Source organism: Mycteria americana, chromosome 6 (assembly GCF_035582795.1).
Source record: "Mycteria americana isolate JAX WOST 10 ecotype Jacksonville Zoo and Gardens chromosome 6, USCA_MyAme_1.0, whole genome shotgun sequence".
Taxonomy (NCBI): Eukaryota; Metazoa; Chordata; class Aves; order Ciconiiformes; family Ciconiidae; genus Mycteria; species Mycteria americana.
In genome coordinates this window covers 19,265,642-19,292,152 of record NC_134370.1, presented here as the reverse complement: position 1 = coordinate 19,292,152, position 26,511 = coordinate 19,265,642, and the positions used below count along the sequence as shown (strand labels likewise).

Genomic DNA, 26,511 nt, shown 5'->3' with positions numbered 1-26,511 from the left:
ATACTGCTGGCTTTCTTCTCAAAGATGATAGGTAAAAGTCTTGGCCAGGCGGTGTTTCTTCCTACTATGAATTCCAACACAATTTGTTGTGACCATCTCAACAATTCCTTAGTTCAGAAATCTCAGGCCTTGGAATTTCTACTTCCTGGTATAAAATCCTATGATTCTCCCACTTTTAGCCTGGTCTCAAGGCTGCAGTTCATCTTTTTCACAACCAAAATTATTCTTGTTAAGTGTTGTTCTTCCTTTTTGGATCTTATGAATAGTGAAGAATATAGTGACCAAAACCAACCTGTCTAGAACAAAACATTTGTTACTTTTACGTAGAATAACGTATAACAGCAACATTTTTTTTAATAACAGAAGGCTTGCTTGCATGCCTACCTACCCATAGCCTTGTCTTCTCTTGGAGACACTATAGGCAAGCAAAGATTCCTGTACATTTTTTAACCTGTGGAGTGCTGGTGGTTTGTTTCTGCTCCACAACCAACTCTCAAAATTAGTCTGTCTTACCCTGTCTCCTGTGACAGTCTCTCTTTGTCTGTGATAGCCTATATACACTTAATAGACAAACCTGGAAGGTTGATTTGGCGCATGGGAAGTGGACTGGAAAATCCTACAAGATCAGATGTAAAAATTCACAAATCTTATTTGTGTTCTCATTTGTCTTCTTGCAGTAGATTCTTGACTGCTTGGCTCTTGAATGATCTCAGTATATGCATAAAGTAAAAATTGTTACAATGCTTAAATGTACAAAGCATATAGTATTCATGGTTACTATGGCTTACTTCAAACCCCTTAGAGTAATTAATTTTCTAGTGCTGTAGTTGGTGGTGATTCTATCCTAGTCATTGCCTTTCTGTAGTTTACAACAGTCTATTCTGAATAGTCTTGACCACTGATGAAAATGAGGGATCGTTCCAGAAGTAGTGGACTGTATAAGTGCATAATCTTTTCCCCATGTACCAAATTTCATTAGAAGCTGTCTGGATACCATTCAGGGATTTTTCTTTCTCTGAAGGGCAGATACTGAGCTTAGGTCAGCTCTTCCCTTTATTGAAGAACCTCTATAAAACATATACTAACTTCTAAACTGCAGAGGGTATGAAAGTTAAGAAGCCTGTATTAAATTTAAATTGCCTATTTTGTATACATTATATACATTCACATTGAATATCCTAACTGGTAATAGTGATATTAGTGAACTGTTCTATAATACTTTTCATCTGTATATCCCAAAGCCTAGGGAGAGCGGTATTATATTTTAAGGGATGTGCCCCAATCCAAACAAGAATTAATTCAGGGAAGTCTGATGCAACACAAAAAATAGATTATATGATCACAATTACTCCCTTCCTCCATAGTAGTCTATAAATGATCTCCATTTTACAGATAAGGAAAAAAGATGACTGAATGTATGCATATATTTCAACAAATAAGGCTGAACATCCATGCAAAGGTATTTCCTTCTCCCTGGGATTTACCTTTATATCTACTCTGATCTGAGGTCAAGGACAAGGAAATCTGGAGCAGTGGTGTTTTAAGACCCATTACTTTGTGAATCATCAGATCTAGAAACACCTGCTTTATCCCATTAGCTATCTGGGATTCCAGGTCTTATAATAGGATAAAGCATTTGCATGTAGCCTTGGCAGTGCAGAGGATATTAGACCTTTGAATTTGTGACTCCACAATGTTGAGAGAGCTCATTTTAATTGCTTTTTGGAGATTTAAAAATTCATACCAGTATTATGTTTTTACATTTGGAGCCTGTACCATAATAATCACTTGTTGCTCTACCAGTAGAGAGATTTTATAATGTTTATCTATTAATTTTTGCAATTCTTCATGCAACTAAATTAAATTTACTTTAAAACGTATGTGAAGCTACACACAGTCTGTTGATGTTTTTTGGTTTCACCACTTGTAAGCTGTGTGAGCATCTGTTTTGTGGGAGCCAGTAAAACCTTTACACCATTGCATTCTGGCATGCACATGTACATAACTAAAAATAGTTTAATGAGATCTTTTCCCTATGGCTATGTCTACATTAGCAAATGTAGTGTAATAGGAGGAAATATGTGAAGTGGTTGGTACTGGAATTCAACAGCTTTGTGTGTATTTGACCTTTTTTCTTCAGCCTAGCTCTGTTTTGATCCACTAACAGTGGGAGTTCATTCAGTGTTTTCCTGAAGCACATCTTTGAGTTTTGTTTGTTTCAGATAAAGTAAACCAGTGCATGTGCTCCAGGACTGCTCCACAAGAAAAAACAAAGTGCAGTAAGTGAGCACAAACAGGAGTTTTCCTCCAAAAAGGTGATCCCTTTCTAAATTGAAATACTAAGGCAGCCAGAGGACTGCACTATCTGGAAAAGAAAGTTACTCATTTTTATTTTAGCAGTAGAAGAGTTTTAACTGATTAGGTCAAATCTGTTTTGTCACTGTGAAGTCACTGATCACTGTCTTTGGACTTCTCTGCCTAATGAAATGCAGGAAAATTAATCTGAAAGTAGGTTAGTTCCACCGGACACTCCTACATGTGCTCTTTTACTCAGAATGAAAGTAACCTTACATCAATGTCCCTTCTTTTATTTTCAAAATTAAATAAATTCAGTTATAGGTGTAGCACTGTCCCCATGGATATTTAAAGAAGTTAAACATTTTAAATGTTAATTCATATAAACATTTCTATATAACTCTGACTATCCAAGTCTGTTGACATATATTTAGGACAGAATGTTTCCCTGTAGGTAACAGTGGGGTCTGCATGTAGAAGACCCAAAGAGATTGAAGATGTATTATTAAATCAACTCCATCTAGCTTGTGGAATTGATAGCTAAAATCAATTGTATTAATCAGTATTTGGCTACACACAACTTCTTCAATAATGAGGACACATTACTATCGGAGATAAACACGCTACCAGAATTTTCATTTTAATGACTTACCAAAATCCTGATAAGATCCTTTTGATCACATTCTTCTATACTGTTTACATTTAATTTCTCCTTGTATTTCTAAAAATGGAAATGAGTAAGAAATTCAGGTTTTGTGTAGCAAATTTCCTACTTTAATTTTGTGACTGTGGACAGAAACTTACCAGTATAGATTCAACTTCAGAAGGGGTGGCCTTTGTCTGGTACATAAGCATTTCCTGAGCAATGTCTTTCCTGTTTTCAAGCTTGTTCATTTTCTCATAAGTGTCAGTATTTAAAACAGACCACCCCAGGAACTGTGTGAGAGTCTGGAACAAAGCGAAGCAAAGTGGAGATGACACCATGACAATAAAATTAAACTGACAATTTGAACTTACTTTTCTTAAACTCCAGTTTCTGGTAGTGCCCTTTGAAAAGTAATGTGTAACTCTACTTGTTAGAGGCCTTTACCTTCTGTCAACAGGTTCTGTTAGCACCTCATGGCTTTTAATGACATTGTCTCATCCTAGTAATTAAGGGCCCATATTCCCATTTTGTATACAGGACTTTGAGGCTTATGAGGCTTAAGTTAGCTGGGTGGACTTGGATACACTGTGTAGCATCTTATCTTGCCCAAGTACATGTGATCATGAATGCTCTGGGAACTCCCATGATCACAGGCATGATAGCCATTGGCAAGCAGCACGCCATACCTGCTTACCTACTGCTAATTAGGAGATGCTGACCATCACTAAAAAGTCCAATGATTAAAAATAAAATTATATCTGACTTTTGTTCATTATTGGAATGTAAATGATCTCTCATAAATTTTCAGGTTTATAAAGGGAAATACAATTTCTGATTCTTAAGAAACTGTATAGTGAAGAAGATAGACATTTGAGTAGATGTTAATATAGCCTATTTGAAAATTTTTAGACATTTTAAAATAACTTTTTACAATAATATTTTTATTAACATCATATGGCTCCTTAAAGCCTCTAATCTTATTAAGCTTACTTCAATGATCTGTTCATCATATTCATCAAAAGGTTTTCCGTCTTTCCTATTGTAAAATGTTGCAACTCCCACAATTTCTTCTTTTTTGTTGACAATAGGCAATGACAGGACATTTTTGATAACCCATCCAGTCTCATCCACTGGTCCTTTCTGTAGAAAAGCCAAAGAACAGGAAATGTTGTATATTTATTTGAAAGTAGCAATACAGCTATTGATATAGGAATGTAACGCTAAGACCTGTGCATCAAAAACAAAGGAGAAATTATTTATGTAATCAACTGTATAACTAATTGGTGGAAAGCATTAGCATATTTTTCTACAATGTCCATAATTATTAACATTACTGGAATTACCTGAAATGTGAAATATTCATCTGCTGGTGCATTCATCATGTTACAAATCTGCAGCATAAAGAAAAGGAGACATTGTTTAAATGGAATATAATGTGCACCAAGACTTGGCCTGATATTTTAAAAAGGCATATTTATTTTCTAAGCTAACAACAGTGAGCACCCTAGCTAGCTACAGAAATTAAAACTGTTCCTATTAAATTAGATGCGGTTATTCTAACAGACGTCATTCTGGAGTGCTTGTAGCAAAGTCCCTCATGTACGATGTCTTGCAGTGCATAAGCATATTGGTTAAGAAAATCACTTCCAGTTTAAAATGGCATGAGGGTTTATAGAAAGAAATAACTGAGTACCGAGGGCTCTGTCCTTACTGCTATTAAAAATGCCATTGGATTACTAATAACTGTCATACATCACAACTTTGAATTATGTATATTGTCTACGCAAGAAGAGATAAGAAAAAAAAGAAAATTTAAAAACTGTGTATACAATTATTTTCTTACTTTGACATTTTGTTGTGAGACTTAGTTAGCACACCTGGAAAGTGACATCAGATGCACATGTTATTCCTCTGATGTCACCACAGTCAGAGGGAAATTTTCCTGATGCTTTGGCCGTTTGTGCTGAGGGCTTGTCTCCATCCAGACTACTGATTCACGTGATTTCACTGGGGACCAATGACAATGGAAGCAGCACGGTATTTTTGTGGAGGTTTTTGGTCATGGGGAAGTTTGGGGGTTTTTTTTGTTCAATCAGAAGAACTGCATGAACTAAAACTTTTAGTTTTTATTTTTGCTATGAACTTACAAATCCATTTTCAGCAACATATGTTGGCAATCCACTGACAAGACACCAGTGATCTGCTGGAGGTGACCTTTAGAGAGAGAATGAAATTAAATGATTTCTACAATACAGACATGTTATTATTCTATCCCAGCAATATATCTAATTACCACACATTCGCAGGCTGCCAATGAATACTCACGGAATTACTTTGATTTCTTCTTTTCCATGTAAAATATAGTCAATAATCTTATAAAAATTGACTTCCTAAATAAAAAGAGAAAAACATGTAGGTGACCTGTACAGCCTCAAATTTAAGATTAAAATTAAGGTTAAAATTAAGATTCATAAAAAGAAAAATTAATATCCTCACTCGTCCATCAGGTGTCTTAGGGCCTTTGTAGGGCTCTGCCTCCCCCAGTCGGATTGGCCACTCATCATAGAACTCCTGAGAAAATGATACACAGGTTTTAGCAAAAGGAAAACAAAAAAATCAGTTCTGTATTCATAGATAACATGACATCTGTGGATAGCAATTTTATTTTTCCTTCTACATAGCTGTTCTATGGTCACATTTCAGACAATATTAAGAAAATATTGTTAAATATATTCCAGGCAAGAAATGCTTGCCAGTAAATTGCAGGCTAATCTGAAGCTTATCCCTGGATGGTTGTACAGCTTATTTGTTGTTTTAAAAGGCAGGTATTTATAAAGTAATAATCAGACCTGCACTTCTCTCTTCTACCCTTTCTCACATGGAATTATTAATATGAAAAATCATTTCAGAATTAGCCTTTATGTTTATTGTGGTTGTATCCTTTGCCATGCTTATATTTTGCATGTAATTTTTGTAACATGGATAGATTTTATATAAATTATCCCAAAGGGTTAGAAAGCATGGTAACTTTGTGTCTTGGAGAGACACGCACTAGAAATATGCAGAATAAATGAATTAGAAGGATGGATTTTATAACTTAAAGTTAGGAGTAGCACATTTCTAGCAAGTAGGCAAAATGATTGTTACCTTCTCTTTAGTCATGTCCAGCAGACCAACAGAGTATCTTTCACAATTCAAATACATTCGAATAGTATACAGTGCTTTGTGAAACTGCCGTTCTATATCCGTTAGCTCTTCAAATACTTTGTTGGCAGACCACAAAAGCATCTATTTACAACAAAAGAGAAAGAGTGTAAATGTTCACAACAGTAAGAAAACATAAACATATGAATCCTAGGCATTCCAGAATAAAATAATAGGGTGCCTTACTATTATCAAATAAAAAAATTAAATAGATGCTATCCTTACTTCAATAAGTTTGCAAGAATATAAAATAGTGGGAATAATAATGGTTTCACACAAAAATGAAGTATAAACATTAATGAATTCTTCTATACCTGACTTCTTCGGGATTCAATATTGTAGAGATATGTTGTATGATGATTTCTTAGGACAAAAGATATAAAATTGAGGTATTTTTTAAAGACCTAAAAATGACAAAGAGCAAAAATAAGACAAAAGTATCAAATCAAGAGGTAGATTCACTCAAACTACTTGTTGAACTAACAACTGTACTGTTGTGTGACGTTTGAGGTTATTACCTCTTCATCCTCTTTTGAGAACTCAGTGGCATTTAATTTGTTGAGTGCCATCACAACAGCAAGCACCTCTTTACCCTGCATAACTGGGGTTGCCAACATATTGATTGTTGTATAACCAGTTTTTTTGTCCAGAAAGTCAGAAAAATGGTTGTTCTGAAAGAAAAGAAAAAAAAAACACACACAAATGAAACACGTAACAATTAGTTACCACGCCAAGAGCAAATTATCATTTCATTTGATAATTTATGTTTGCAATACTGTGAGCACAGTTTCACGCTGCAGTAGGTTTATACTCGCAAAAAACCATTATCATTATTTAACCAGTCTTGCAGAGTTATATGTACAAGCTTGACTTAGGTGTTGGTTATGAATATAGCTTCTGAAATCAAGTTCTGTGCAGGTTTTTATTAGAATGATGAGGAATTTGAGGAATTTGAGGAATTAAAAACATGGGAAAATCTAGAATAAAGGAGAGAGTAATACAACTTTCTGGCTACCTGAGAGTCTAATACACATGGCTTGCATGTAAGAGAATTACTTCATAGCTATGTTAATATTTATTATTATTTAATTATTTCTGTAGATAACATTAATTATAATGTCCCATTACACAATGTTTAAAACTACTGTCTGTTCTGAATGTATATGGCTAAAAATGCTTCTGGCAGAGAGGCATCCCCAGCAGGTACGCATCTGGCTGAACCGTTTCTTACCCCTTCCTGTCTGACAGACTCCCCTTCCTGCTGCTCCCAGCCCAACATGCTTTTCTGGTGAATGGGGGGGTGTAGGGCCAGGGGGATCAGGACTCAGAGCTGCTTTTGTTGGATGTGTGATCCCGTGGGAATGAGACCACGTGACTAATGAATGAGCTACAACTAACTACCCCACCAATTTCATCCTTGAAACTGAGTGCTGAGGAGGGTTTAGTAAAAGCTTTTCTTTTCATTCTTCTATGTAAAAAATACTGGGAAACTAGTTCATGTTTCATGGAAAACTGTTTCGTTTCCTCATATCAAAGAAATTATTGGTGTTTTCTTTGAAATGCCTTCGTGTTCTCTTTAAAAAAGGGATTTGAAATTTGTCAGGGAAATCTGTTTGTCAAGGGTTGTTTTGTTTTGTGATGTTCTTATGATAATACATCTAAATGAGCTGAGTTATGAGTTGGGGGATTGAAATCTGTGAATATGTGCGTACTGAGAAGGGACATGGTTCTACTAAGCAGCTAAAATAGCCAGATTCTGTCTTCATGAGCCTTTTCCATCCCCTCGCATCTGCCACTTCTGACAAGTCACTGCTCAAACTTCTTCTTCAGAGCAATGAGCACTCAAGTCCTGGTCTACAGTCAATGGCAGATTCTCCCTGAATTTCCTTTAACAGGTCTGCTTCTGATTTCTCAAGGTGATGAGCAGTTGGTGCTAAATGAGAATGTCAAGAGGTGGCAAGTAGCCTGGTAACCAGGGAAGACTACAGACTACATTATAACACCATGGATAGGAACGGCAGCCGGCCAGAGAGGGGCCAAAGGAGTCCTGCTTTAAGGACATTCACCTGGAACCAAGGTTCCCAAACCTTACCAATCCCCTGCTGTTAGCATGTATTTGTGAACCCACTTATAAAGTGACTGACTTGTTAGTGCATGTCTACCCACAGAGCCGATACATATTGCTGCTATTAATTACTGCATTAGCTTAGGCAGCCAAGATCTGCATGGGGAATCTCAAGGTCTCTTCCTTGCTGATGGGCTGGAGAATGTTGCAGGATGCATAATGGAATTTCTACTTTCATAAATTATACACAAAGTTACTTAAACAAGCAAGCAAACAAACAAACAAACATTTTCTAGGTTGTAAAATCAAGCATGAAAAGGCTAGGAAAGGCTAGAACTAAAATTGTTTGTCTACTATTTGGATCTTTCCTCTTAATTTCTTTTTTCCCCTCTTCCCTCTTAGCAATTGTTTCTGGTATTTGTTGAATTTATAGCATATACAACCCTGAGAAGGTAGACTGGATTTTATTATGTGTTCAAAATGTTAGGGGTTTTTTTTTCTTCAGTTCTTCATAGTCTTTAGACAGCCCATCTTTTACATTGGCATTTTAGATTTCCTTCTAGGACTGCGTTTCTGTGAAAGAATTAAATGTGTGGAAGTAACTCTGAAATGTCTTTTCTGTATTTACCAACTGGGCTCTCTTACAGAGAATTGATTCTCTTAAGGACAGCCTGTGTCATCACCATAAATCCCCTTGAGAAGAATATAAGTAACCAATATGTTTTTTTTCTAGTTCAGTGTATCAGGCTGTATTTGGGTCCCTGGAAAGTGCCAGTTCCGAATATATTGTCCAGGTGAAGAGGGGATGTTTTCTCTATTTCTGTCAAACTTTCCCTGAGTTGTTGTTTTCTGTTTTTCTCAGAGAAAGGTATCTCACTTAACAGACATCCAGGGAAAATGCCAGTCAATCTGTCTCTTCTATGTAAGAATCAAATACTGTCCTGCAGTCTTCTAAAGGAGTATGTTATTGCATGGAAATAACTTGATTTTCTCTGAGATGTATTACCAACGGACACAACCATTCTGGGTTTGGGTGTGTTTTTGGGCTTCAGTAACAATGACTGTTTTAGCCATTCAAAATAAAGTAAATCAGATAGAGAATTTGACCCTGTTTTGTAGTCCCTCCGCCTCACCAAGAGCATCTAGCATAATGGCGAGGCCCAGGTTCCTGATTTTAGAGTGCTGTATGCTGCTATGAGGGAATAAATATTACTTCAGACACTCCTGGATTTCTGAATACTTAAAAGGGACCTATATACACCAAGTGAGCTGAATCAGCAGGACACAGCTGCTGAGTCTTAATTTGTTTAATAAGTCCAGTCTGAAGGTACAAGCAGTGGTGTTCAGAAGTGTTCCATAGAAGCACTTTGGTCATACAATTTTTGCAGAGGTTAGGAAAATTTTAAAGAATGCAAGTCTGTGTTAATAAACAAGAAGTTCAGTAACCACAAACCATCCTGAATTGTGCCTGGATAGTGCAATGCAGAAAGATATAAATACCTCGTAACACATTGGCAGCATTCCCACAGCATATATAAAGACTCCTATCACACATTATTTGCATATACAAGCAAAAATTTGTGCTTAGATTTAGGCTTTTCATTATTTAATATTTTGCATATAATTGCTAGGAGTTTTGAAGCCTTTATTTCCAATCAAGGTTTTAAAATGTTTTCTCTTGAGAACATAAGCTGCTTTTGTTTTCAAAGAAAATCACTTTTCACAATGTCTGGAAAATCAAGTTCATAGACAAATAAGCCAGAAATGTGCTTTGCAGTACCAGAGCCAGAAGAGCATCTTAGTGCTCCTATGAATATATGAGTGTGGACACTTAGTCTATTTGAGCCTAATCTTATGAATCCAACCATCTTTCAGAGCAATGTTGTGAAATTTCAGCTCTCGGTTGAATCATAAAATAGGTTTTCAAAAAAAATGAGGGAAAGGCAATCTGTTGATAACTCCCTAACTGTAGTACATTTGCAAGCATTTTCTACTAGCTCCAGTTAAAGCTAAGATACCTAGCCATTTACTGTACAATGATCAGTTCTGTAGATATATCCTAAGATGTGTAACATGTCCTGGATTTGCACTAAGCTAGCACCAGCATACAGGAGTGGAAAATCAGGACGCCTCTTTGTATTCATCTTTCTGTTATGGGTGATAGAAGGCAACTGGAGAGGGGTTTGGCAGGCTACTATGGATCTAGCCTACACACTTGAAATTAGTAGCTAATTCATGTTTCTTGATTCTCTAAACCATGACACCAGTTTTATCTCACTGTAACTTACCAACACTAATATACATTATTATTATTATAAACCTCTTACCAATGAAATATCAATATAATGCCCTATGTTTAGATCATTTGGCCTCCACTTTTCAGTTCCTTTAAGTTTTATAAGCCTAATTTCCATCTCATAGCTACCAGTGGAATTTACTAAATCAGAATTCACTGTTGTGAAAACAGTGTGATTACACAGTGTGAAAGGGCAAAATAAGGCCATTCTTTCTAAAAATAATCTTTCTTTTCCTCATATGGCAGTTACAGATAAACTTGCTTACTGAGATTATACCACATCTGATTCTGAATTGTAGCTAAACAACTGTAAGTTCATGTCTGTAATAAGGTAAAATAAATATAAATTAGAAAAATTCACTCCCCTGGGAACCACAGGCATTTTGAGAAGAAAGTTAATTTTAAAAAAATATATAAGCAGATAATACTTTATGATTATGTAGCTTGTTTTTTTAAAAAAAATCAGTGTTACTTTATTGTTTCTGAAAAGTTGTTATTGATGGCAGTTATTCCTTCCTGCCCAGAAGGAACCATCTTGTGTCTCTCATTTCACGGCTCTCCCTGCAGATCTTGTTTCCTTTCTTGGGAGTGATATGTTCTTCTATGTTTTCTTTTACCAGTTTTTAAAGACCTAATTTCTTTCATGATGAATTCTCCTTCATTGGCAGGTTTTAGATATCCCACAATTCTTTAAGCAAACTATGAAAAAGAGCTCTGCAAAAATTTCTAACCTTTCACAGGCTTTATTCTATGCCAAGCTTAAAGATGACGAAGACCATCATTCTAATGTTCATTGAACCATCCTACAGTATTTAGTAAAGGAAGTACACCTCCCAATCTTAGGATCTCTTAGGATTTGCTACACTGTGCTCCAGAACACCGAGCTAAGCCTTGAGCATTTCTGATTGGATTAACGACAAAATGCAGCCTGAGGCAAGTGAGTTTGACACTATTGGATACTCCAGGTCAAAGTCTGCAGTGTAAATTATTTGTTGAGTGTACATTTGATCAGAAAATGCAAAAACTATTGTGAGTAATGAGATAGTGTAACCCTTGTTAATTTGGTTTCCATTGCACATGCAAAAGTATGTAATTTATACAAATGCAGGAAAGACAGAGAAATGGAGAAGTGTGAAAAGCAACTCAAAACAAAAGTGTAAGGGAACAAGGATCCCTCTTCCCTGTTCAGCTAGTCAGGCTGAAGATTCACTGCTCTGGTTGATTTGAGGTAATAGGAACAGCAGCTCAAAGTTGTTAGTACCGAGGCTTCTCAACATCTCCAGTATACTCGCTTATTCCCAATTGCTTTTCATTTGGCACACCATCAGCATCTTCATTACACATGTGGTTTGAAATGTTAGGAAATTAGACTTTCCCATAAACCTTTGCTTCCTTCACTGAGGGTCTTGCTACGAAGCAGCATGATGCTGTTTTGTTCATGTCCCACAGATGACATCTACACCTTGGTTTTCATATCACCATCACCATTACTCCCATTCAAAAAACTCTTACTGTTCCTTCCTTCTTGTGTTGACTCCAAGTGACGTGTTAGCATCTGCTGTGCAGCCGACCTCTCCATTTTGAGTTTGGCGCAGTGCATCAAATATCACAGCTGAGAAGTGGTAAGGCTTAATCCTGCAGCTGAGGTGGTAGTGCCAAGAGAGCAGATGCCTATTTCCTCCACCTCTTTCCTCTTATAAAGCACAGAGGAAGAATGGCTTTCTGGGACCCCCTGCAGTTATGACTACTTTGCTCATGCAGGGCTGGAGGTTCTGGGTTGGATAGATGAGCTCAGACTGGTTAAAAAACATCATCCTTTGGATGTGTGATGACCAGGGGTGGGTTTGGATCACTACTGGAACAGGAACCAGAGGAACCTGTGACATCAGGAGCTGGTGTCACACTCTCATCATTATCACACATTTATTTCCACCATCTTTACATGTTTCTGTTTTTCTTTCTGGTAGCCCTGCAGTATTTTCTCCTCTTCCTGATATTTTGTTCTCCCACTGTTTGTCTTGCATTGGCTCAGATTTCTCAGACAAAATTTTTACCATTGAGTAGGTGGTATTGGTGTGCTATATTGTTTCATCTCTTATTTCTGCTTATCCTAATTTCAACTCACAAATGTTTTTGTTTCATAATGATATAATTGAGTATGAATGGAAAATAAAAAGTACCTACCATCAGCTACAAAAATGTCATCAGTCTGATTCAAAACCAACACCAATTAGCTAAATGAGTTGGCCATTCATTAGGCCACACTCAAAAAATCATGTATTGTCAGGGATATAAAACAACTACATTTTGACGTGTAACTTACTAGCATAACAGAACAAATTGACTTTGCTACCTTCAAGATCACTAGAGTTTTGAAACTGAATCAAGTAGAAATTAATATATATTTAACAGCATTTAATGTCACTGAAATATCTGCTTGTTATTTGCCATATGTAGTGGCTATTTTGCAACTTTTTGAAATTGAATCTGTATTATATTGCTTTAAGTATTTTTTTCACATAAAACAAGAAAATTAGGCTAAAAGGGAGCTTTTCATTTTAATTTTTAATGTTCATTATTTCTTCAGTTTTGGGAGCTTTCCTCTTTTAACACGAGTTAATTCAAGGAAAGAATTAAAGGTTTGGGTTTTTCTTCTGGAAGGCACAATTAATAGAAATTTGTTCCTGTGTTAAAATATTTTCTTGTAAGTTGACTGAATCTTTATCTTTATAACAGATTGGAATACATTTCCATTTTTCCAGTTAATATTTACTATATTGAGTGTGAGTTTATGACAATCTGTTTTTTATTATCAAGATGGTAAGATAAAATGGAGGAGCAGACATTAACATTTACAATGCAAGTTCTTCCCAGGTAAAAGGCTACCTCTCCATCTTTTCCCCATTTTTAGTTTATCTTGGGATTGTTCCTTTCAATTCTCATTACTTTCCAGACATTCAGGAAGGCAGTACTTCTGTAGTATTGTGTATCTTTGCTCTCATTTCTTCTCATCTTAACAACTCTGAGTTTGTTTCTCAAGAATTTCCCTCTAATATTACTTTAACAATCTTCCTCTGGCCTTTGAAGCTTTTTTTAACATACTCTGCCTTGTCAATACATTGGATATTTGCGTTTCTTCTCCAAGATCACATTGTGAGGTGACTAGCAGAACGTGAGTTGAGAACTCAGACATCTTATTAGCAAGTGACTGCCCTGCTACCAGCTCCACCACAAAGTGACTCCATTCTTTCCATTTTCAGGGCAACCAGTTGTGCCATCGACCATCTTGCTCTCTCTCATGCTTTCCCACTGCTTCATATTTTTGACATGGATGTGCCTGATTCCAGCAATGTCTTCTTGTCCTAGAAGGAAGTCTAACACCAACGCCTGGTCCCAGGACCACTGCTGTGTGTTACCAGAGCAACTGTTTACACACAGCAGCTGGACAACAGTTTGGTGTCCAGGTCTCCTCACTGCCACATGGGAGTTTGAACCACTGAACTGCAAAACCATGCTTCCCTTCGCTCTTTTCTCTCCCCTCTTCAAATAATCTTTAATTTATTTTACAATTTGGTGTAGATTCAAGAAGAGGGATGGAGTGTCTCTTCTTCCTCAGTCCAGGCTCAGGCAGCCTGGAGTCTGGGGACCAGCACATTCCCATAAATCTGAAACTCCTCTCACTTCAGACAGGCCTGGAATTAAAGTCTCTCCCACCCTTGCATTACAGAGAAGTAGAGCTCCCAGAAAAGAAAGACTCCTGCAAACTGAAGCTGGCTCAGTTTACAAAGGGATGATACAAGTGCTTGCAACTTGAAGATGTATTTAAGTTGTTTTGTATGATAGGTTTCCAGTGGTTAAATTAGGTGCCACAACAATCACTGCTCTGGCTGCTTAATCTGAGTTGGAAGCGCCAGAATATCTCCATGCTCTGTTGTTTCTTCACTTCACTGGGGGTTGTGGATTCCAGTGCAGGACCTCTGAAAATGAGGGCTTGTTATTTCAGCATCAGAACATTTAAGTCTCTTTGTGGATCTAATCCAAAAGACTTCACTTCTTTTGAAGCATTTTTTCACCATTTATATAATTTTATACTCTACTATAACCATGAATATTATTTCTTGAGTTTCCAATCCTCAGTTAAATCTTTGTCTTCAAATATCTCTGAATTAAAATGAATAATGCAATAATTTAAATACATGATGGATTAAAACAAATATATATATAGCCTTTATTATTGGTTCTTACAGGCTGAGAATGTGAGATTTTGATTCCCCAGAAGGCATGCTCCTTGTTTAACTATTTCTTAGTTTTTAGTTCTATTTGGAAATAGTGCCTTAGCAAAAGATGTAAGGTAATTGTACTCTTCTTTATCGTGTTGTCCGTGTTATCAGTTAATATTTAAAGAATACTAATGGACATAGCAAATTTTATGCAGTCTAGTATTTTACTTTGGAATATTTGAGTCACATCCTCTGACAGACCCTGGGAATGAGCTCGATGATGATGATGATAGGGTGGAGTGTTTATGGGTAAGATTAGAGCTCGATGATGGTGATGATAGGGTGGAGTGTTTATGGGTAAGAATCAGGGGGAAGGCCAACAAGGCAGATATTGTGGTGGGAGTCTGTTACAGACCCCCCAACCAGGATGAGGAGACAGATGAACTATTCTATAAGCAGCTGGGTGAAGCCTCACGATTGCTAGCCCTTGTTCTTGTGGGGGACTTCAACCTGCCGGATGTCTGCTGGAAATACAATACAGCAGAGAGGAAACAGTCCAGGAGGTTCCTGGAGCGTGTGGCAGATAACTTCCTGACACAGCTGGTGAGTGAGCCAACGAGGGAAGGTGCCTCTTGTTCACGAACAGAGAAGGACTTGTGAGCGATGTGATGGTTGGAGGCTGTCTTGGGCAGAGCGATCATGAAATGATAGAGTTTTTGATACATGGAGAAGCAGCGAGGGGGGTCAGCAAAACTGCCACCTTAGACTTCCGGAGGGCAGACTTCGGCCTGTTTAGGAGACTGGTCGAGAGAGTCCCCTGGGAGGCAGCCCTTATGGGCAAAGGGGTCCAGGAAGGCTGGACATTCTTTAAGGAGGAAGTCCTAAAGGCACAAGAGCGGGCTGTCCCCAGGTGCCGAAAGACAAGCCGGAGGGAAAGAAGACTGGCCTGGCTGACTAGAGAGCTCTGGCTTGAACTCAGGAGAAAGAGGAGAGTCTATGACCTCTGGAAGAAGGGGCGGGCAACTCAGGAGGACTACAAAGGTGTAGCGAGGTTGTGCAGGGAGAAAACTAGAAAGGCCAAAGCTGAGTTAGAGCTCAGTCTGGCTGCTGCTATAAAAGACAACAAAAAACACTTCTTCAAATACATTAGCAACAAAAGGAGAGCTAAGGAGAATCTCCAGCCCCTAGTAGATGGGGGAGGAAACACAGTGACCAAGGATGAGGAAAAGGCTGAGGTACTTAATGCCTTCTTTGCCTCAGTCTTTATTAGCAGGGCCGACTGTTCTATGGGTACCCAGCCCCTGGAGTTGGAAGATAGGGATGGGGACCAGACTGGAGCACCCATAATCCAGGGGGAAATGGTGAGTGACCTGCTGCACCACTTAGATACTCACAAGTCTATGGGGCCTGATGAGATCCACCTGAGAGTACTGAAGGAACTGGCAGAAATGCTCACCAAGCCCCTTTCCATCATTTACCAGCAGTCCTGGCTAACTGGGGAAGTCCCTGCTGACTGGAGATTAGCGAATGTGCCACCCATCTTCAAGAAGGGCCGGAAGGAGGACCCGGGGAACTACACTACAGGCCTGTCAGCCTGACCTCGGTGCCGGGGAAGCTGATGGAGCAGATCATCCTAAGTGCTATCACATGGCATGTAGAGAATAACCAAGGGATCAAGCCCAGCCAGCATGGGTTCAGGAAAGGCAGGTCCTGCTTGACCAACCTGATCTCCTTCTATGACAAGGTGACCTGCCTAGTGGATGAGGGGAAGGCTGTGGATGTTGTCTATCTAGACTTCAGTAAAGCCTTTGACACGGTCTCCCACAGCATTCTCCTGGAGAAACTGGCTGCTCATGGCTTGGATGGGTGTACTCTTCGCTGGGTAAAGAACTGGCTGGACGGCCGGGCCCAAAGAGTGGTGGTGAATGGAGTTTACTCCGGTTGGCGGCCGGTCACAAGCGGTGTTCCCCAGGGCTCGGTGTTGGGGCCAGTCCTGTTTAACATCTTTATCAATGGTCTGGACGAAGGGATCGAGTGTACTCTCAGTAAGTTTGCAGACAACACCAAGTTGTGTGGGAGTGTTGATCTGCTGGAGGGTAGGCAGGCTCTGCAGAGGGACCTGGACAGGCTGGATCGATGGGCCAAGGTCAATTGTATGAGGTTTAACAAGGCCAAGTGCAAGGTCCTGCACTTGGGCCACAGCAACCCCATGCAACGCTACAGGCTTGGGGAAGAGTGGCTGGAAAGCTGCCTGGCAGAGAAGGACCTGGGGGTGTTTGTTGACAGCCGCCTGAGTATGAGCCAGCAGTGTGCCCAGGTGGCCAAGAAAGCCAATGGCATCCTGGCTTGTATCAGGAATAGTATGGCCAGCAGGACTAGGGAAGTGATTGTGCCCCTGTACTCGGCACTGGTGAGGCCGCACCTCGAATACTGTGTTCAGTTTTGGGCCCCCCACTACAAGAGGGATATTGAGGTACTGGAGCAGGTGCAGAGAAGGGCAACGAAGCTGGTGAAGGGTCTGGAGCAGAAGTCTGATGAGGAGCGGCTGAGGGAGCTGGGACTGTTTAGCCTGGAGAAAAGGAGGCTGAGGGGAGACCTCATCGCTCTCTACAACTACCTGAAAGGAGGTTGTAGAGAGGTGGGGGTTGGTCTCTTCTCCCAGGTAACAAGTGATAGGACAAGAGGAAATGGCCTCAAGTTGCGCCAGGGGAGGTTTAGACTGGATATTAGGAAATTTTTCTTCACCGAGAGGGTTATCAAGCATTGGAACAGGCTGCCCAGGGAAGTGGTTGAGTCGCCATCCCTGGAGGTATTTAAAGGACGTTTGGATGAGGTGCTTAGGGACATGGTGTAGTGGTGGTTTAGGCAGTGTTAGGTTTATGGTTGGACTCGATGATCTTAAAGGTCTTTTCCAACCTATATGATTCTGTGATTCTGTGATTCTGTGAATGATATGAGGCAAATTATTAGGGTAGTGGTCCTGCCTGGCCTGCTATTTCTCACTACTGTTAAATCCTGGATTAAACACTATTAGCTCTCCCAGTCAACAGGTCCATAATCTTGTGGGGGGAGACTGTTCTGGCTACTAAGTTAATTATGGAAGGTCTGTATCTTTTCCTCTGCTTTTCTTTTCTGAAGCATTAGTCAGGATGAGGAGCTTCCTCACGTTTATTGGTACCTTTCCAGGTTGAAGAAGGAGATAATCCCTAAAGAACTGGCTACCAGGCACTAAAAGTGGAGTCTCACGTTTTTTCAATGATTTATTGCTGTTGCGATCTTTCGTTACATTCACTCGCATTATAAAGGGGTGGTGACTGAAGCATGAAAGTGTCTCGCTATGGGTTTGTCAATGTTGTCATGTACTTAAGACTTAAAAAACACTATACTGTTTGGATATGGATTGTGTCAACAATAGGAAGTGGTTAGACATGACATCCTTAAAGTACTACAGCCATCTAGAATTATTCATTGTGCATTTTGTATTCTGACAAGGCAGTAGGGGCAAAATTCCTCTCTGGCTTAACTCTGCTTGTCATTTTTTGCTCAGGATTTGGGTAGCAGACAATCTAGTTTGACTGAAGCGCATACAAAGTGATCTGAAAAATAATTTTCCTTTCAGAAACGTGATAAAGACTTCAGTGGCTGCCTATTTATGCTGCCATGGACTAATTATATTCCTTAAATGTTACCGACTAAAGCTGCAGTTCTGGGTTCCTTACGGAGATAAAGATTCTGGTGATGCCAGTGGGAGCTTTGCCTGTGTGAGGAGTGTGGATTTGGACACTTGACTTTTTTTACAAATAGAATGGAAATGGTGACAATTTTGAGACCTTCAGGGTTGTTTTTAAATAACAAATCTTGGTCCCAGAGAAGTCTCTGGGAGTTTTGCAATTGACTTATAAAATGCCAACGTTTTTATGACATTTAGTTACCAAATGTGGATTAATGGCACCATGGTTTAACTGTATTTTTAAGTGTGGGCCTAATGGCATAGACCTCAGTAATCCTAAGAGAGTAAATGGATGCCTAAGTAAAAGTTACCTTAGAACGATTGAGTAATAGCTGGACTGATATTCAGCCAACATGAATTAATTTATGAGTGTAAAATGTATACCTAGCAGGATTAGATGGACAGAAAGGTTCTCTTATTTAAGCATATTCAAATTACATTTGTCACAAAATTTTGAAGAAATCCTATTGCAAATGCAGAAATATTTGGGCAGCCCTGCTCTGGGCACCTCTCACATAATGATATTAAGGAGCAGTGCAGTGTCTGATAGAAGGCATATCTTTCTTGATCCTCCTGATCTTTTCTCATGTAATCATCCTCATGAATTTAGAAGGATTATCCTCCAATTTCCCCATGTGGTGGTAAGAGGCAGTAAGTCAGGTGCTTCTTGTCAGACCAGCAGCCATTGAAGAAAGCATCTTAGTGGTCAGTTAAAAATCAACTGATCTGTTTTCTCAAATCAGTCATTCTTCTGTTTGCTCCCATGATTCCTACTTACATCTGAGGTAGTTTACTACATATTGGAATGTTCTTTTCACATATACATACATTTTCATTTGTTTCTGAGCTTTAAAAGTAGTCCTTTATTTCTTTATGCTTGCCAACTTTTAACATGATAAAATACATTACTTTTTGTTTACCTCCTGGAAAACATAGATAATTGTAGTGTATAAAGATTTTTATTATTACATTGAGCTTAGGACACTGAGGTGGTTTCCATCTCTAAAATGGCCCAGAACTTTAAATGAACTATACAGGAAATACTGAGAAGCCAGACTGTCATCTTGTATAATTATCTTCACACAATTTGATTAAGATGAGCTTTTTCACATAAGACTAAAAAGAGATGAAGATGTCACCATTTGATAATATAAGGTTAGCTATTTTTAAAGAAATCTACAAAGCACATTTATGTTTCCCCATGTATTTCAGAGCAGTTTCTAAAGCAGTTCTTATTCATGCATGTTTAATTTCTGTTAGGTCACTCATCATTTTAATTAACATTTGACTCATCATTTTAATTAACATTTGTAATAACCCTTATCAGCACCATAACTAAAGAAGGTGATTCTGTGCAAATTCAACAGGAACTCTGAAAATGTCAGAGCAGCTCTGACTCATTAATCTTCTTCTATAGATGGTTCTGAACAAAAGCCCTGGATCTGGACATACTCAAAATTTGGAGCCAATTTAAATTCAAAGACAGACTTGAAGCTGAACATATATGTTGACATCATCTTCATCTGGCTTCATTCACCTACTTATAAGGAAGCATCCTCATTACAAAAGCTGCAAATTAATTTTATTCAGAGGTTTGTGTATGGCAGCACGGAATGGTAAGGGAGAACACTTGCAAGCCTATACTGGAAAACAGAATGGGAGCCTGCCTTGTTCAACAGAAACACAAGTACTTATTGGTCTCTATTAATCTAATATTCTCTTCCCTTATTACAGTAAATTACATTACAACTCTTGTGCAAGAATACTGGAAGTACCTCACTAGGCTACATGATGCAGTTCTACTGGATTTTAAGCTAACTCTGCTGCTGCTTTTCTCATGCTTTTGGTGTGGATTTCTGTCTCTGGGATGTTTTGAGGAATGACTCTGTACCACAAGCTCTGTGCAGGAAGCTGAGTAAGCAAATGTACAGAAACCCATTCCTCAAGAGAAGTCACTTACCTTTTTCACATCGGGTATATTAAAAAACTTCTTGGTATGAGCAACCCATCCTGCTATCCCGATGTCCAGAGGAAAAACAGTCTCGTTGTCTGGATTCACCAAATTCTCCTCAAAGCTGGAAGTTGGAGTGACATTGAGAAGCCTGGTGGCTACCTCTGGAATACCATTTCGGGAACGGCAAATAAACATACTACACCGATCAGCTGCCAGCAGCTGTGCCAGCCTCTGCAGGGTCTTGTGCACTATCTTTTCCATAGTGCCTCCTTCATCCTGGATTTCTGTTAGCAGCTCAAAAAGTATGTCACACTCCTCTAGACGGGACATGTCTTTGAAGCTGACTCCTTCCTTCACATCTCCAGGGCTGACTTTAAAGATACTTCCCAGAACTTCTGCCCTCATTTTTCGGTCGAAATACTCCTTGGCAAACTGGGGGTTGTTCTCCAAGTATTTTTCAATGGCATCTTTATTTACCTCACCCATTTTTGCTGGATTGTTCTTAGCACTTCTTTCAGAACTGCATCACCATCAAAGCAGGAGTGGTAGCAAGAAGTCCTAACTTGACACTAGTAAGAAAATGGTACTTTGTACATATTGTATAGCTCACAGGCATAGTACATTCACCTTCCTCTGTGGCTTCCAAGCCTTCTGAAACTCTTGAGATATGACAGAAGGCACTGGCTTAGCATCTTCTTAGTGTGAGATCTTGGAGACTGCTAATTAAAGAGATGTCAGGACACTAAACCCCTGAGCATTCTTAGCTCATAAATCCTAAGGGGATCATTTTAGCATTTTAAACTAACCAATTAATTCTTAGACCTTATAAAATTGTCTGTTGTGTAGATATGTACACCTGTATGTTATCTCCTTCATTCACAGTACGTATATTGTACTATACACACAAAAGTTTCCACTGAAACTTAATATGAGGAATTCCACTTAGATACTTAGCCCGCATTATACACGTGCACAGACATACACACGTGTATTTGTGAGAGGTACCTAAGGGGAGGAAAACAGAATGTTACAGAGAAAATTTTAAAATTGCAAAATTTAGTTTTCCTTGAAATAGTCAGGACATGATCGAAATTGGATTACTAAAAGTAAATAATTATGAAGCTATACATGCATAAAATAGGTGAAATCCTAAAGACGTTACAAAAGTCTGAGCTTGCTCAAGTGATTTACCCAGGTGAAGATGGAGTAAAAGAATTAGAATTTGACTCAGTACAGCCAGATATGACTTATATATAACATTTTTCAAAAATAGATAGTCTAAAGGAAAGAGTAAAATCAGAAAATGGCTTGAATTCAAATTGAGTTCAGGAGGCAGTAAAATTTTTACTCTATAAGCACAAATAACCTTACAGGGTCCTGCAAGTAATGTAGTTTCTTCTATGCCTTCTTCAGAAAAAGTGGGAGATCTCTGCTCTCTTAAATAGCAGAACAATGGTAATAACTGACAGATAGTGGGCAAAGAGGGAATCTTGAGTCTGGTTGTAGCTTTATAACATGGTTGAAGTTTCCTACCATCGGAAGATCAGCATTACTCACATGAATGGAAAAGGAATGATGAAAACTGTGTTGAATCTTAGGAGCAAACACCCCAGGGCTATGTGAGTGAGAAGGCTGAGTTTAAGCTGAGTGCCAACTATGACAGCAAATTATCTGTGTTCAGTGAAACAGATCTGAATTTCAGCGCAGTAGGAGGGCTGCAATACAATTCATCTTATTTCTACTTGTGTCATCCACATTGATCAGAGAGCAGAAAGAGATTCTTGGTGTAAGGAAAATAGACCATATACCCTTTGGCAATTCTTAATCTGAAAAGAGTAATTGTCAAAGTACAACTTTGTCTGTCTGCCAGAGACCACAGTGTGTCAACATCCATTTTTATCAACAGATCTAAGAGAATCAACATGGGCAACTGACACTGATCCTCTCATGCACAAAGAACAGGTCAGTGATTGGTCTGTAATGGCAGCTAACTCAGTACATTAGTTTTCCCTCTGACTGTGATATGAAATGCTGTGTAGGACACCAATTTTTGCCAGACTGCAGTTGCCATAAAGATTTTAAAATGCATATGAAAATCAGCACAGTATGGACACATTCTGTGGTTCCTTTACTCTGGCTGGGTTACTTGCCCCTAGCAGCCTGGGGGGCAGCGTAGGACCCTCACTGGTGGGTGTATGAGGTTGCAGCATCTTCGTTACAGGTGTGAACTGGTGATACTGACTTTGTGGCAGGACTGTGCAACTGCAGCACAGCAAGATGTTCTCACCATTGTACGCATGTACGGGTCACAAGAAAACAGCAGAAGAAAGGTACTTATATCTTAGTCTTCAAATATCTTTTTTCATAATTTGATCAATAAATATAAAAGCAATAGAGACTTGAAAATAATTTTATATGTATTTACACATAGAGTTAAACTATTTCTCTTCATCTGTCATCTTCCTAATTTGTAGCTCAATTGTTGGTGTGTTACCATTTTGTAAGCTAACAATTTTATTATCATGTTTGACCATTTTGTTCAATATGCAGTACCACCTAAAATGCTTATCATGGTTCCACCAAATCTCCTTCCTTCATGCCCAGCTGTTTTTACACATGATAAATTGCACTATTTGTACTTTGAGATAACAAATAAAGATCATATTTTAATTAGGCACTACTGTAAGGTGATAAATCTTTCTTCATAACAAAATGTTTCAGATGTAGCTGGGTTGTCCTGTAATCATTCTTAAATAATCAAACTATTCTTTTGTTTTTTTCTTGATTTAGATTCACTCTTACAATTGTACTCCTGCTCTGTAAAGTGTTTGTAAAATGACATGGAAAGAAGTATCAGAAACCAATAGAAGTTCTTTATGAAGTTTATGTTTGGAACACAGTTAAGTTGGCTTTGGCTTTTTTCAATAATTGCTATATTAGTCATGTTATGTTTCATCGTGAACTCTATGTACCTATTGATTAACCATGAATAATTAATGCAAACCAAGAAGTTGAAGATTTGATAGAAATTAAAATGTGTAGTTTGGTACATAAATGTACCTTACATTTATGGAAGTCCTCATTTTAGAGTTAGGAAAATACAGTGTATTTGTATTGATGCTTTTTTGGGTTTCTCATATTAGTATTTTAACAAATGTTGTAAATTAGACCATTTAAATATTTCAAAGCACTAGCATTGTAATGAATTTTAAAGTTTCTGTGCTGGAATAAGACATTGTTTTCTGTTCTATCTCCTTTACTCTCCTTATTTTCCACACTTTTGAACATTTTATCTTTAGTAATGCTAATCACATTTGTATTTAAAATTATTATAAGAAACTATACCAAAAATTATTTCACATTTCTGGTACTTTCAAACATGATTTTGCTATCATCTTTCCTAGCAATTTTTTAGTAAGATCACCTATGAAGAAAATACATTTTAATGTAGGATCCATTATATGCATGGAGGTTTAACATTGGAAACTAACCTCGCACAGTTGTTTTCACTGCACTTTTAAAGGCAAAAATAATATGCATTTGTCTTTGATTCTTTTTTATGCTGAGGTGGTTTGGTTTAAAAACATGATGAGCTGGGTGCTATATTTTTCAAACTGTTTTAATTTCAGAGAATACCAGAAATATGTGTGCTTTATGATTTTAATACATATGATATCACTTGCCTTTGACGTTCATAGTTACTAGAGAAATCAAAGTATTTATGGAGTAGTTCTTAGTAGTAGACCATTCCTGAGCCCTTGTGATACATGGAAACTCCTAAGAAGGATAACTGACAGACATGGTTATTTAAATAGACTCAAACAGCACGTAAATGCCAAAGGTATTTATAAGGTTTCCCAGTTCAGCTCAATGTTTGTATCTGAGCATCTCTGTCCATCTTGATAGCAGTTAATGTGGTTCATTCAGTTAAGATTTTCTGAAGAAAAAGAGATCAAATGTGTTTATTTCAATTGCATGTCTTTTGATGTGGGTAATTTTGTGGCCACTGTCTGGACATCGGAGATTCATACGTATAATCCAAGAAATTAATATTCAGAAATAATACTGATTTTTTCTAAATTATTAGGTTGTGAGAATGGATTCTGTAGGTATTTACAACAGGTACTGTATGCCCTTAACACAGCCAGTTTTTGGCACTGAAATGTTTTGGTGTCACTGATCTGGTATGTTTTGGGGACCTTTATAAACAACCTCAACTTTTATGTTTCTTTTAAAATAACTTTCTGTCCCTTTTCTTACAAAAGTAATCTTAAAAATGCAAAAACTAAAGATAGTAAGTTAGCTGCTTTTTCTATATGGCTGCAAATTTTCATGGTCCCTTCAAACTACCAATGATTAGCTCTGGGGGTTCATGAAATAAGTAGTCAACAGAGATTTTATCTTCTAGGGGAGAGTTCCTGAAGTAAACGGCCAGTCTAGCATAAAGGGGTTAACCTGGGTTGCCAGATGCACTGTAGCTTTGGGCATGAGCATGGGTTCCTTGGTAGCTTGGCATGAATTTTAGTATACATACTGAGCAAACGACAGCAGCCTTTTAATCTCATCCACTCTCACATTTACTCCCCGGTGATCTTAGGTTACCTGACCATTTTTTATTACTGAGAATATTACTCAGCACTGCTGAGAAGGGTCTGACTCTGTCTTCTTCAGAGTCTGTCTACCCTCCTGCCAGATACTTATACACTTGATAAGATCCCCTGAGCCCTCTTTTCAGGCTGAACAGTCCCAGCTCTCTCAGCCTCTCCTTTTGTCAGATTCTCTTATTGCTCAATGATCTTCGTGGCTCTTTGCTGGACTCACTCCAGTATGTCCATGTCTTTCATCATTCATAGTTTAAAGCTCTCCCTACCAGGATGGCCAGCCTGTTGGCAAACTTTACATCTTTGTTTCAAGTTGTTTCCATTTTAGTAATACATCTAGAAAAACATTTCAATTTTCAGAATCACAATCCTCACAAATGTTTGCTAAAGAGAATAAAGGTACCATTTTAAACTAGGTTTGTTTAAATACTGTTTATAAAGGGTTCAATGTAAATTTACTCCTTAAGCAGAATGTCACATCATTAAATTACAAAAACAGGTAGCACGCAGGCCGGCATGGTGCAAAGGCCAATCTTTTCAATTCCATTCTGTCCTTGACCTCTGTACTCAGAGTGCCACCAAGGGGAACAGTTGTGATGGTGACAGTGTACATAGCTGTCCCTTAGAAAGTGCATGGAGCTCCTTGGCTCAGCTTATGCTGTTTGTTGTCGTTTGTTAGTATGAATCTGGTTCCACAGGGCAGTGGCTACACTTGGATCCACTGCTCTGTGCACACAGCAGTCATTCATTCCCCTGCAAAATCCGCCTCTAAGAGCTTAATGAACACCCGTGTTTGTGAATGGCACTCTATAAATAAATAACCATAAGAAGACAGTAAAAAGTCTTTCAATCTATATGCAGTCTGGCTGGAAATGGATGCTCCATTTCCTATTACCAGTTCTTTGAGCCAGCTTTCTGCTAAGAGCTAGACTTATTCTTGTGACCACAAATAAAATTCTAGTTCCTTTAATATTTAAAGCTTCAATGTTGCAATGTTAAAAATGTTTTAAATAGTCATTTGGTTCTTGTTTCTTCCTTTTTTTTATAAAGTTATAAATGAAACTAAAATAACTCCTACAAAGAAAGCTTTTTTGCCAGTTCCTTTGGAAATCTGACTTTTTCTGTGTATTTTCTGTTGCTATTCCTAATGGAAAATATTGCAGAATTTTACAGGCTATTAATGTAAAAAATATTTCAATCACTGCCAGAAGTTAGCCCCTTTTTTATGAACTCTTGGCAAAATTCAAAGACAGAAGACTTTTTTCCCTCTCAATTAAATATGGTTCCAAGAAATACATACTGACTTTTAAAAAACTTTCTATAATATTCAAAGTATGCTGCCAGCTTCAAACATTGGAATGGGAAGTCATATATGAAATTTATCAAGCTTGGTGTTGAACCTAGCACAAGTTTTGTAAATGTATGCTTTACATTAGAGGTTATTTGCATGTTTATGTGTTATCAGTATTTTAATAGTTCTTTTAAATGTAATTGTCTGAG

At 38.1% G+C, this 26,511-nt stretch overlaps 1 protein-coding gene across 1 annotated transcript in view; it reads right to left on the bottom strand.

Moving 5' to 3' along the window:
- Positions 1 to 20,896, bottom strand: part of PDE6C (phosphodiesterase 6C) — a 33,536-nt gene extending 12,640 nt beyond the window's left edge. The window contains exons 1-11 of the mRNA XM_075504823.1: positions 20,417 to 20,896; positions 6,664 to 6,816; positions 6,460 to 6,549; positions 6,089 to 6,229; positions 5,438 to 5,512; positions 5,267 to 5,331; positions 5,089 to 5,155; positions 4,285 to 4,332; positions 3,932 to 4,081; positions 3,100 to 3,243; positions 2,948 to 3,016 (exon numbers count right to left, since the gene is read on the bottom strand). Coding sequence (XP_075360938.1) covers positions 2,948 to 3,016; positions 3,100 to 3,243; positions 3,932 to 4,081; positions 4,285 to 4,332; positions 5,089 to 5,155; positions 5,267 to 5,331; positions 5,438 to 5,512; positions 6,089 to 6,229; positions 6,460 to 6,549; positions 6,664 to 6,816; positions 20,417 to 20,896 — 1,482 coding nt within the window. The remainder of the gene's footprint in view (positions 1 to 2,947; positions 3,017 to 3,099; positions 3,244 to 3,931; positions 4,082 to 4,284; positions 4,333 to 5,088; positions 5,156 to 5,266; positions 5,332 to 5,437; positions 5,513 to 6,088; positions 6,230 to 6,459; positions 6,550 to 6,663; positions 6,817 to 20,416) is intronic.
- Between the last annotated feature and the right edge of the window lie 5,615 nt (positions 20,897 to 26,511).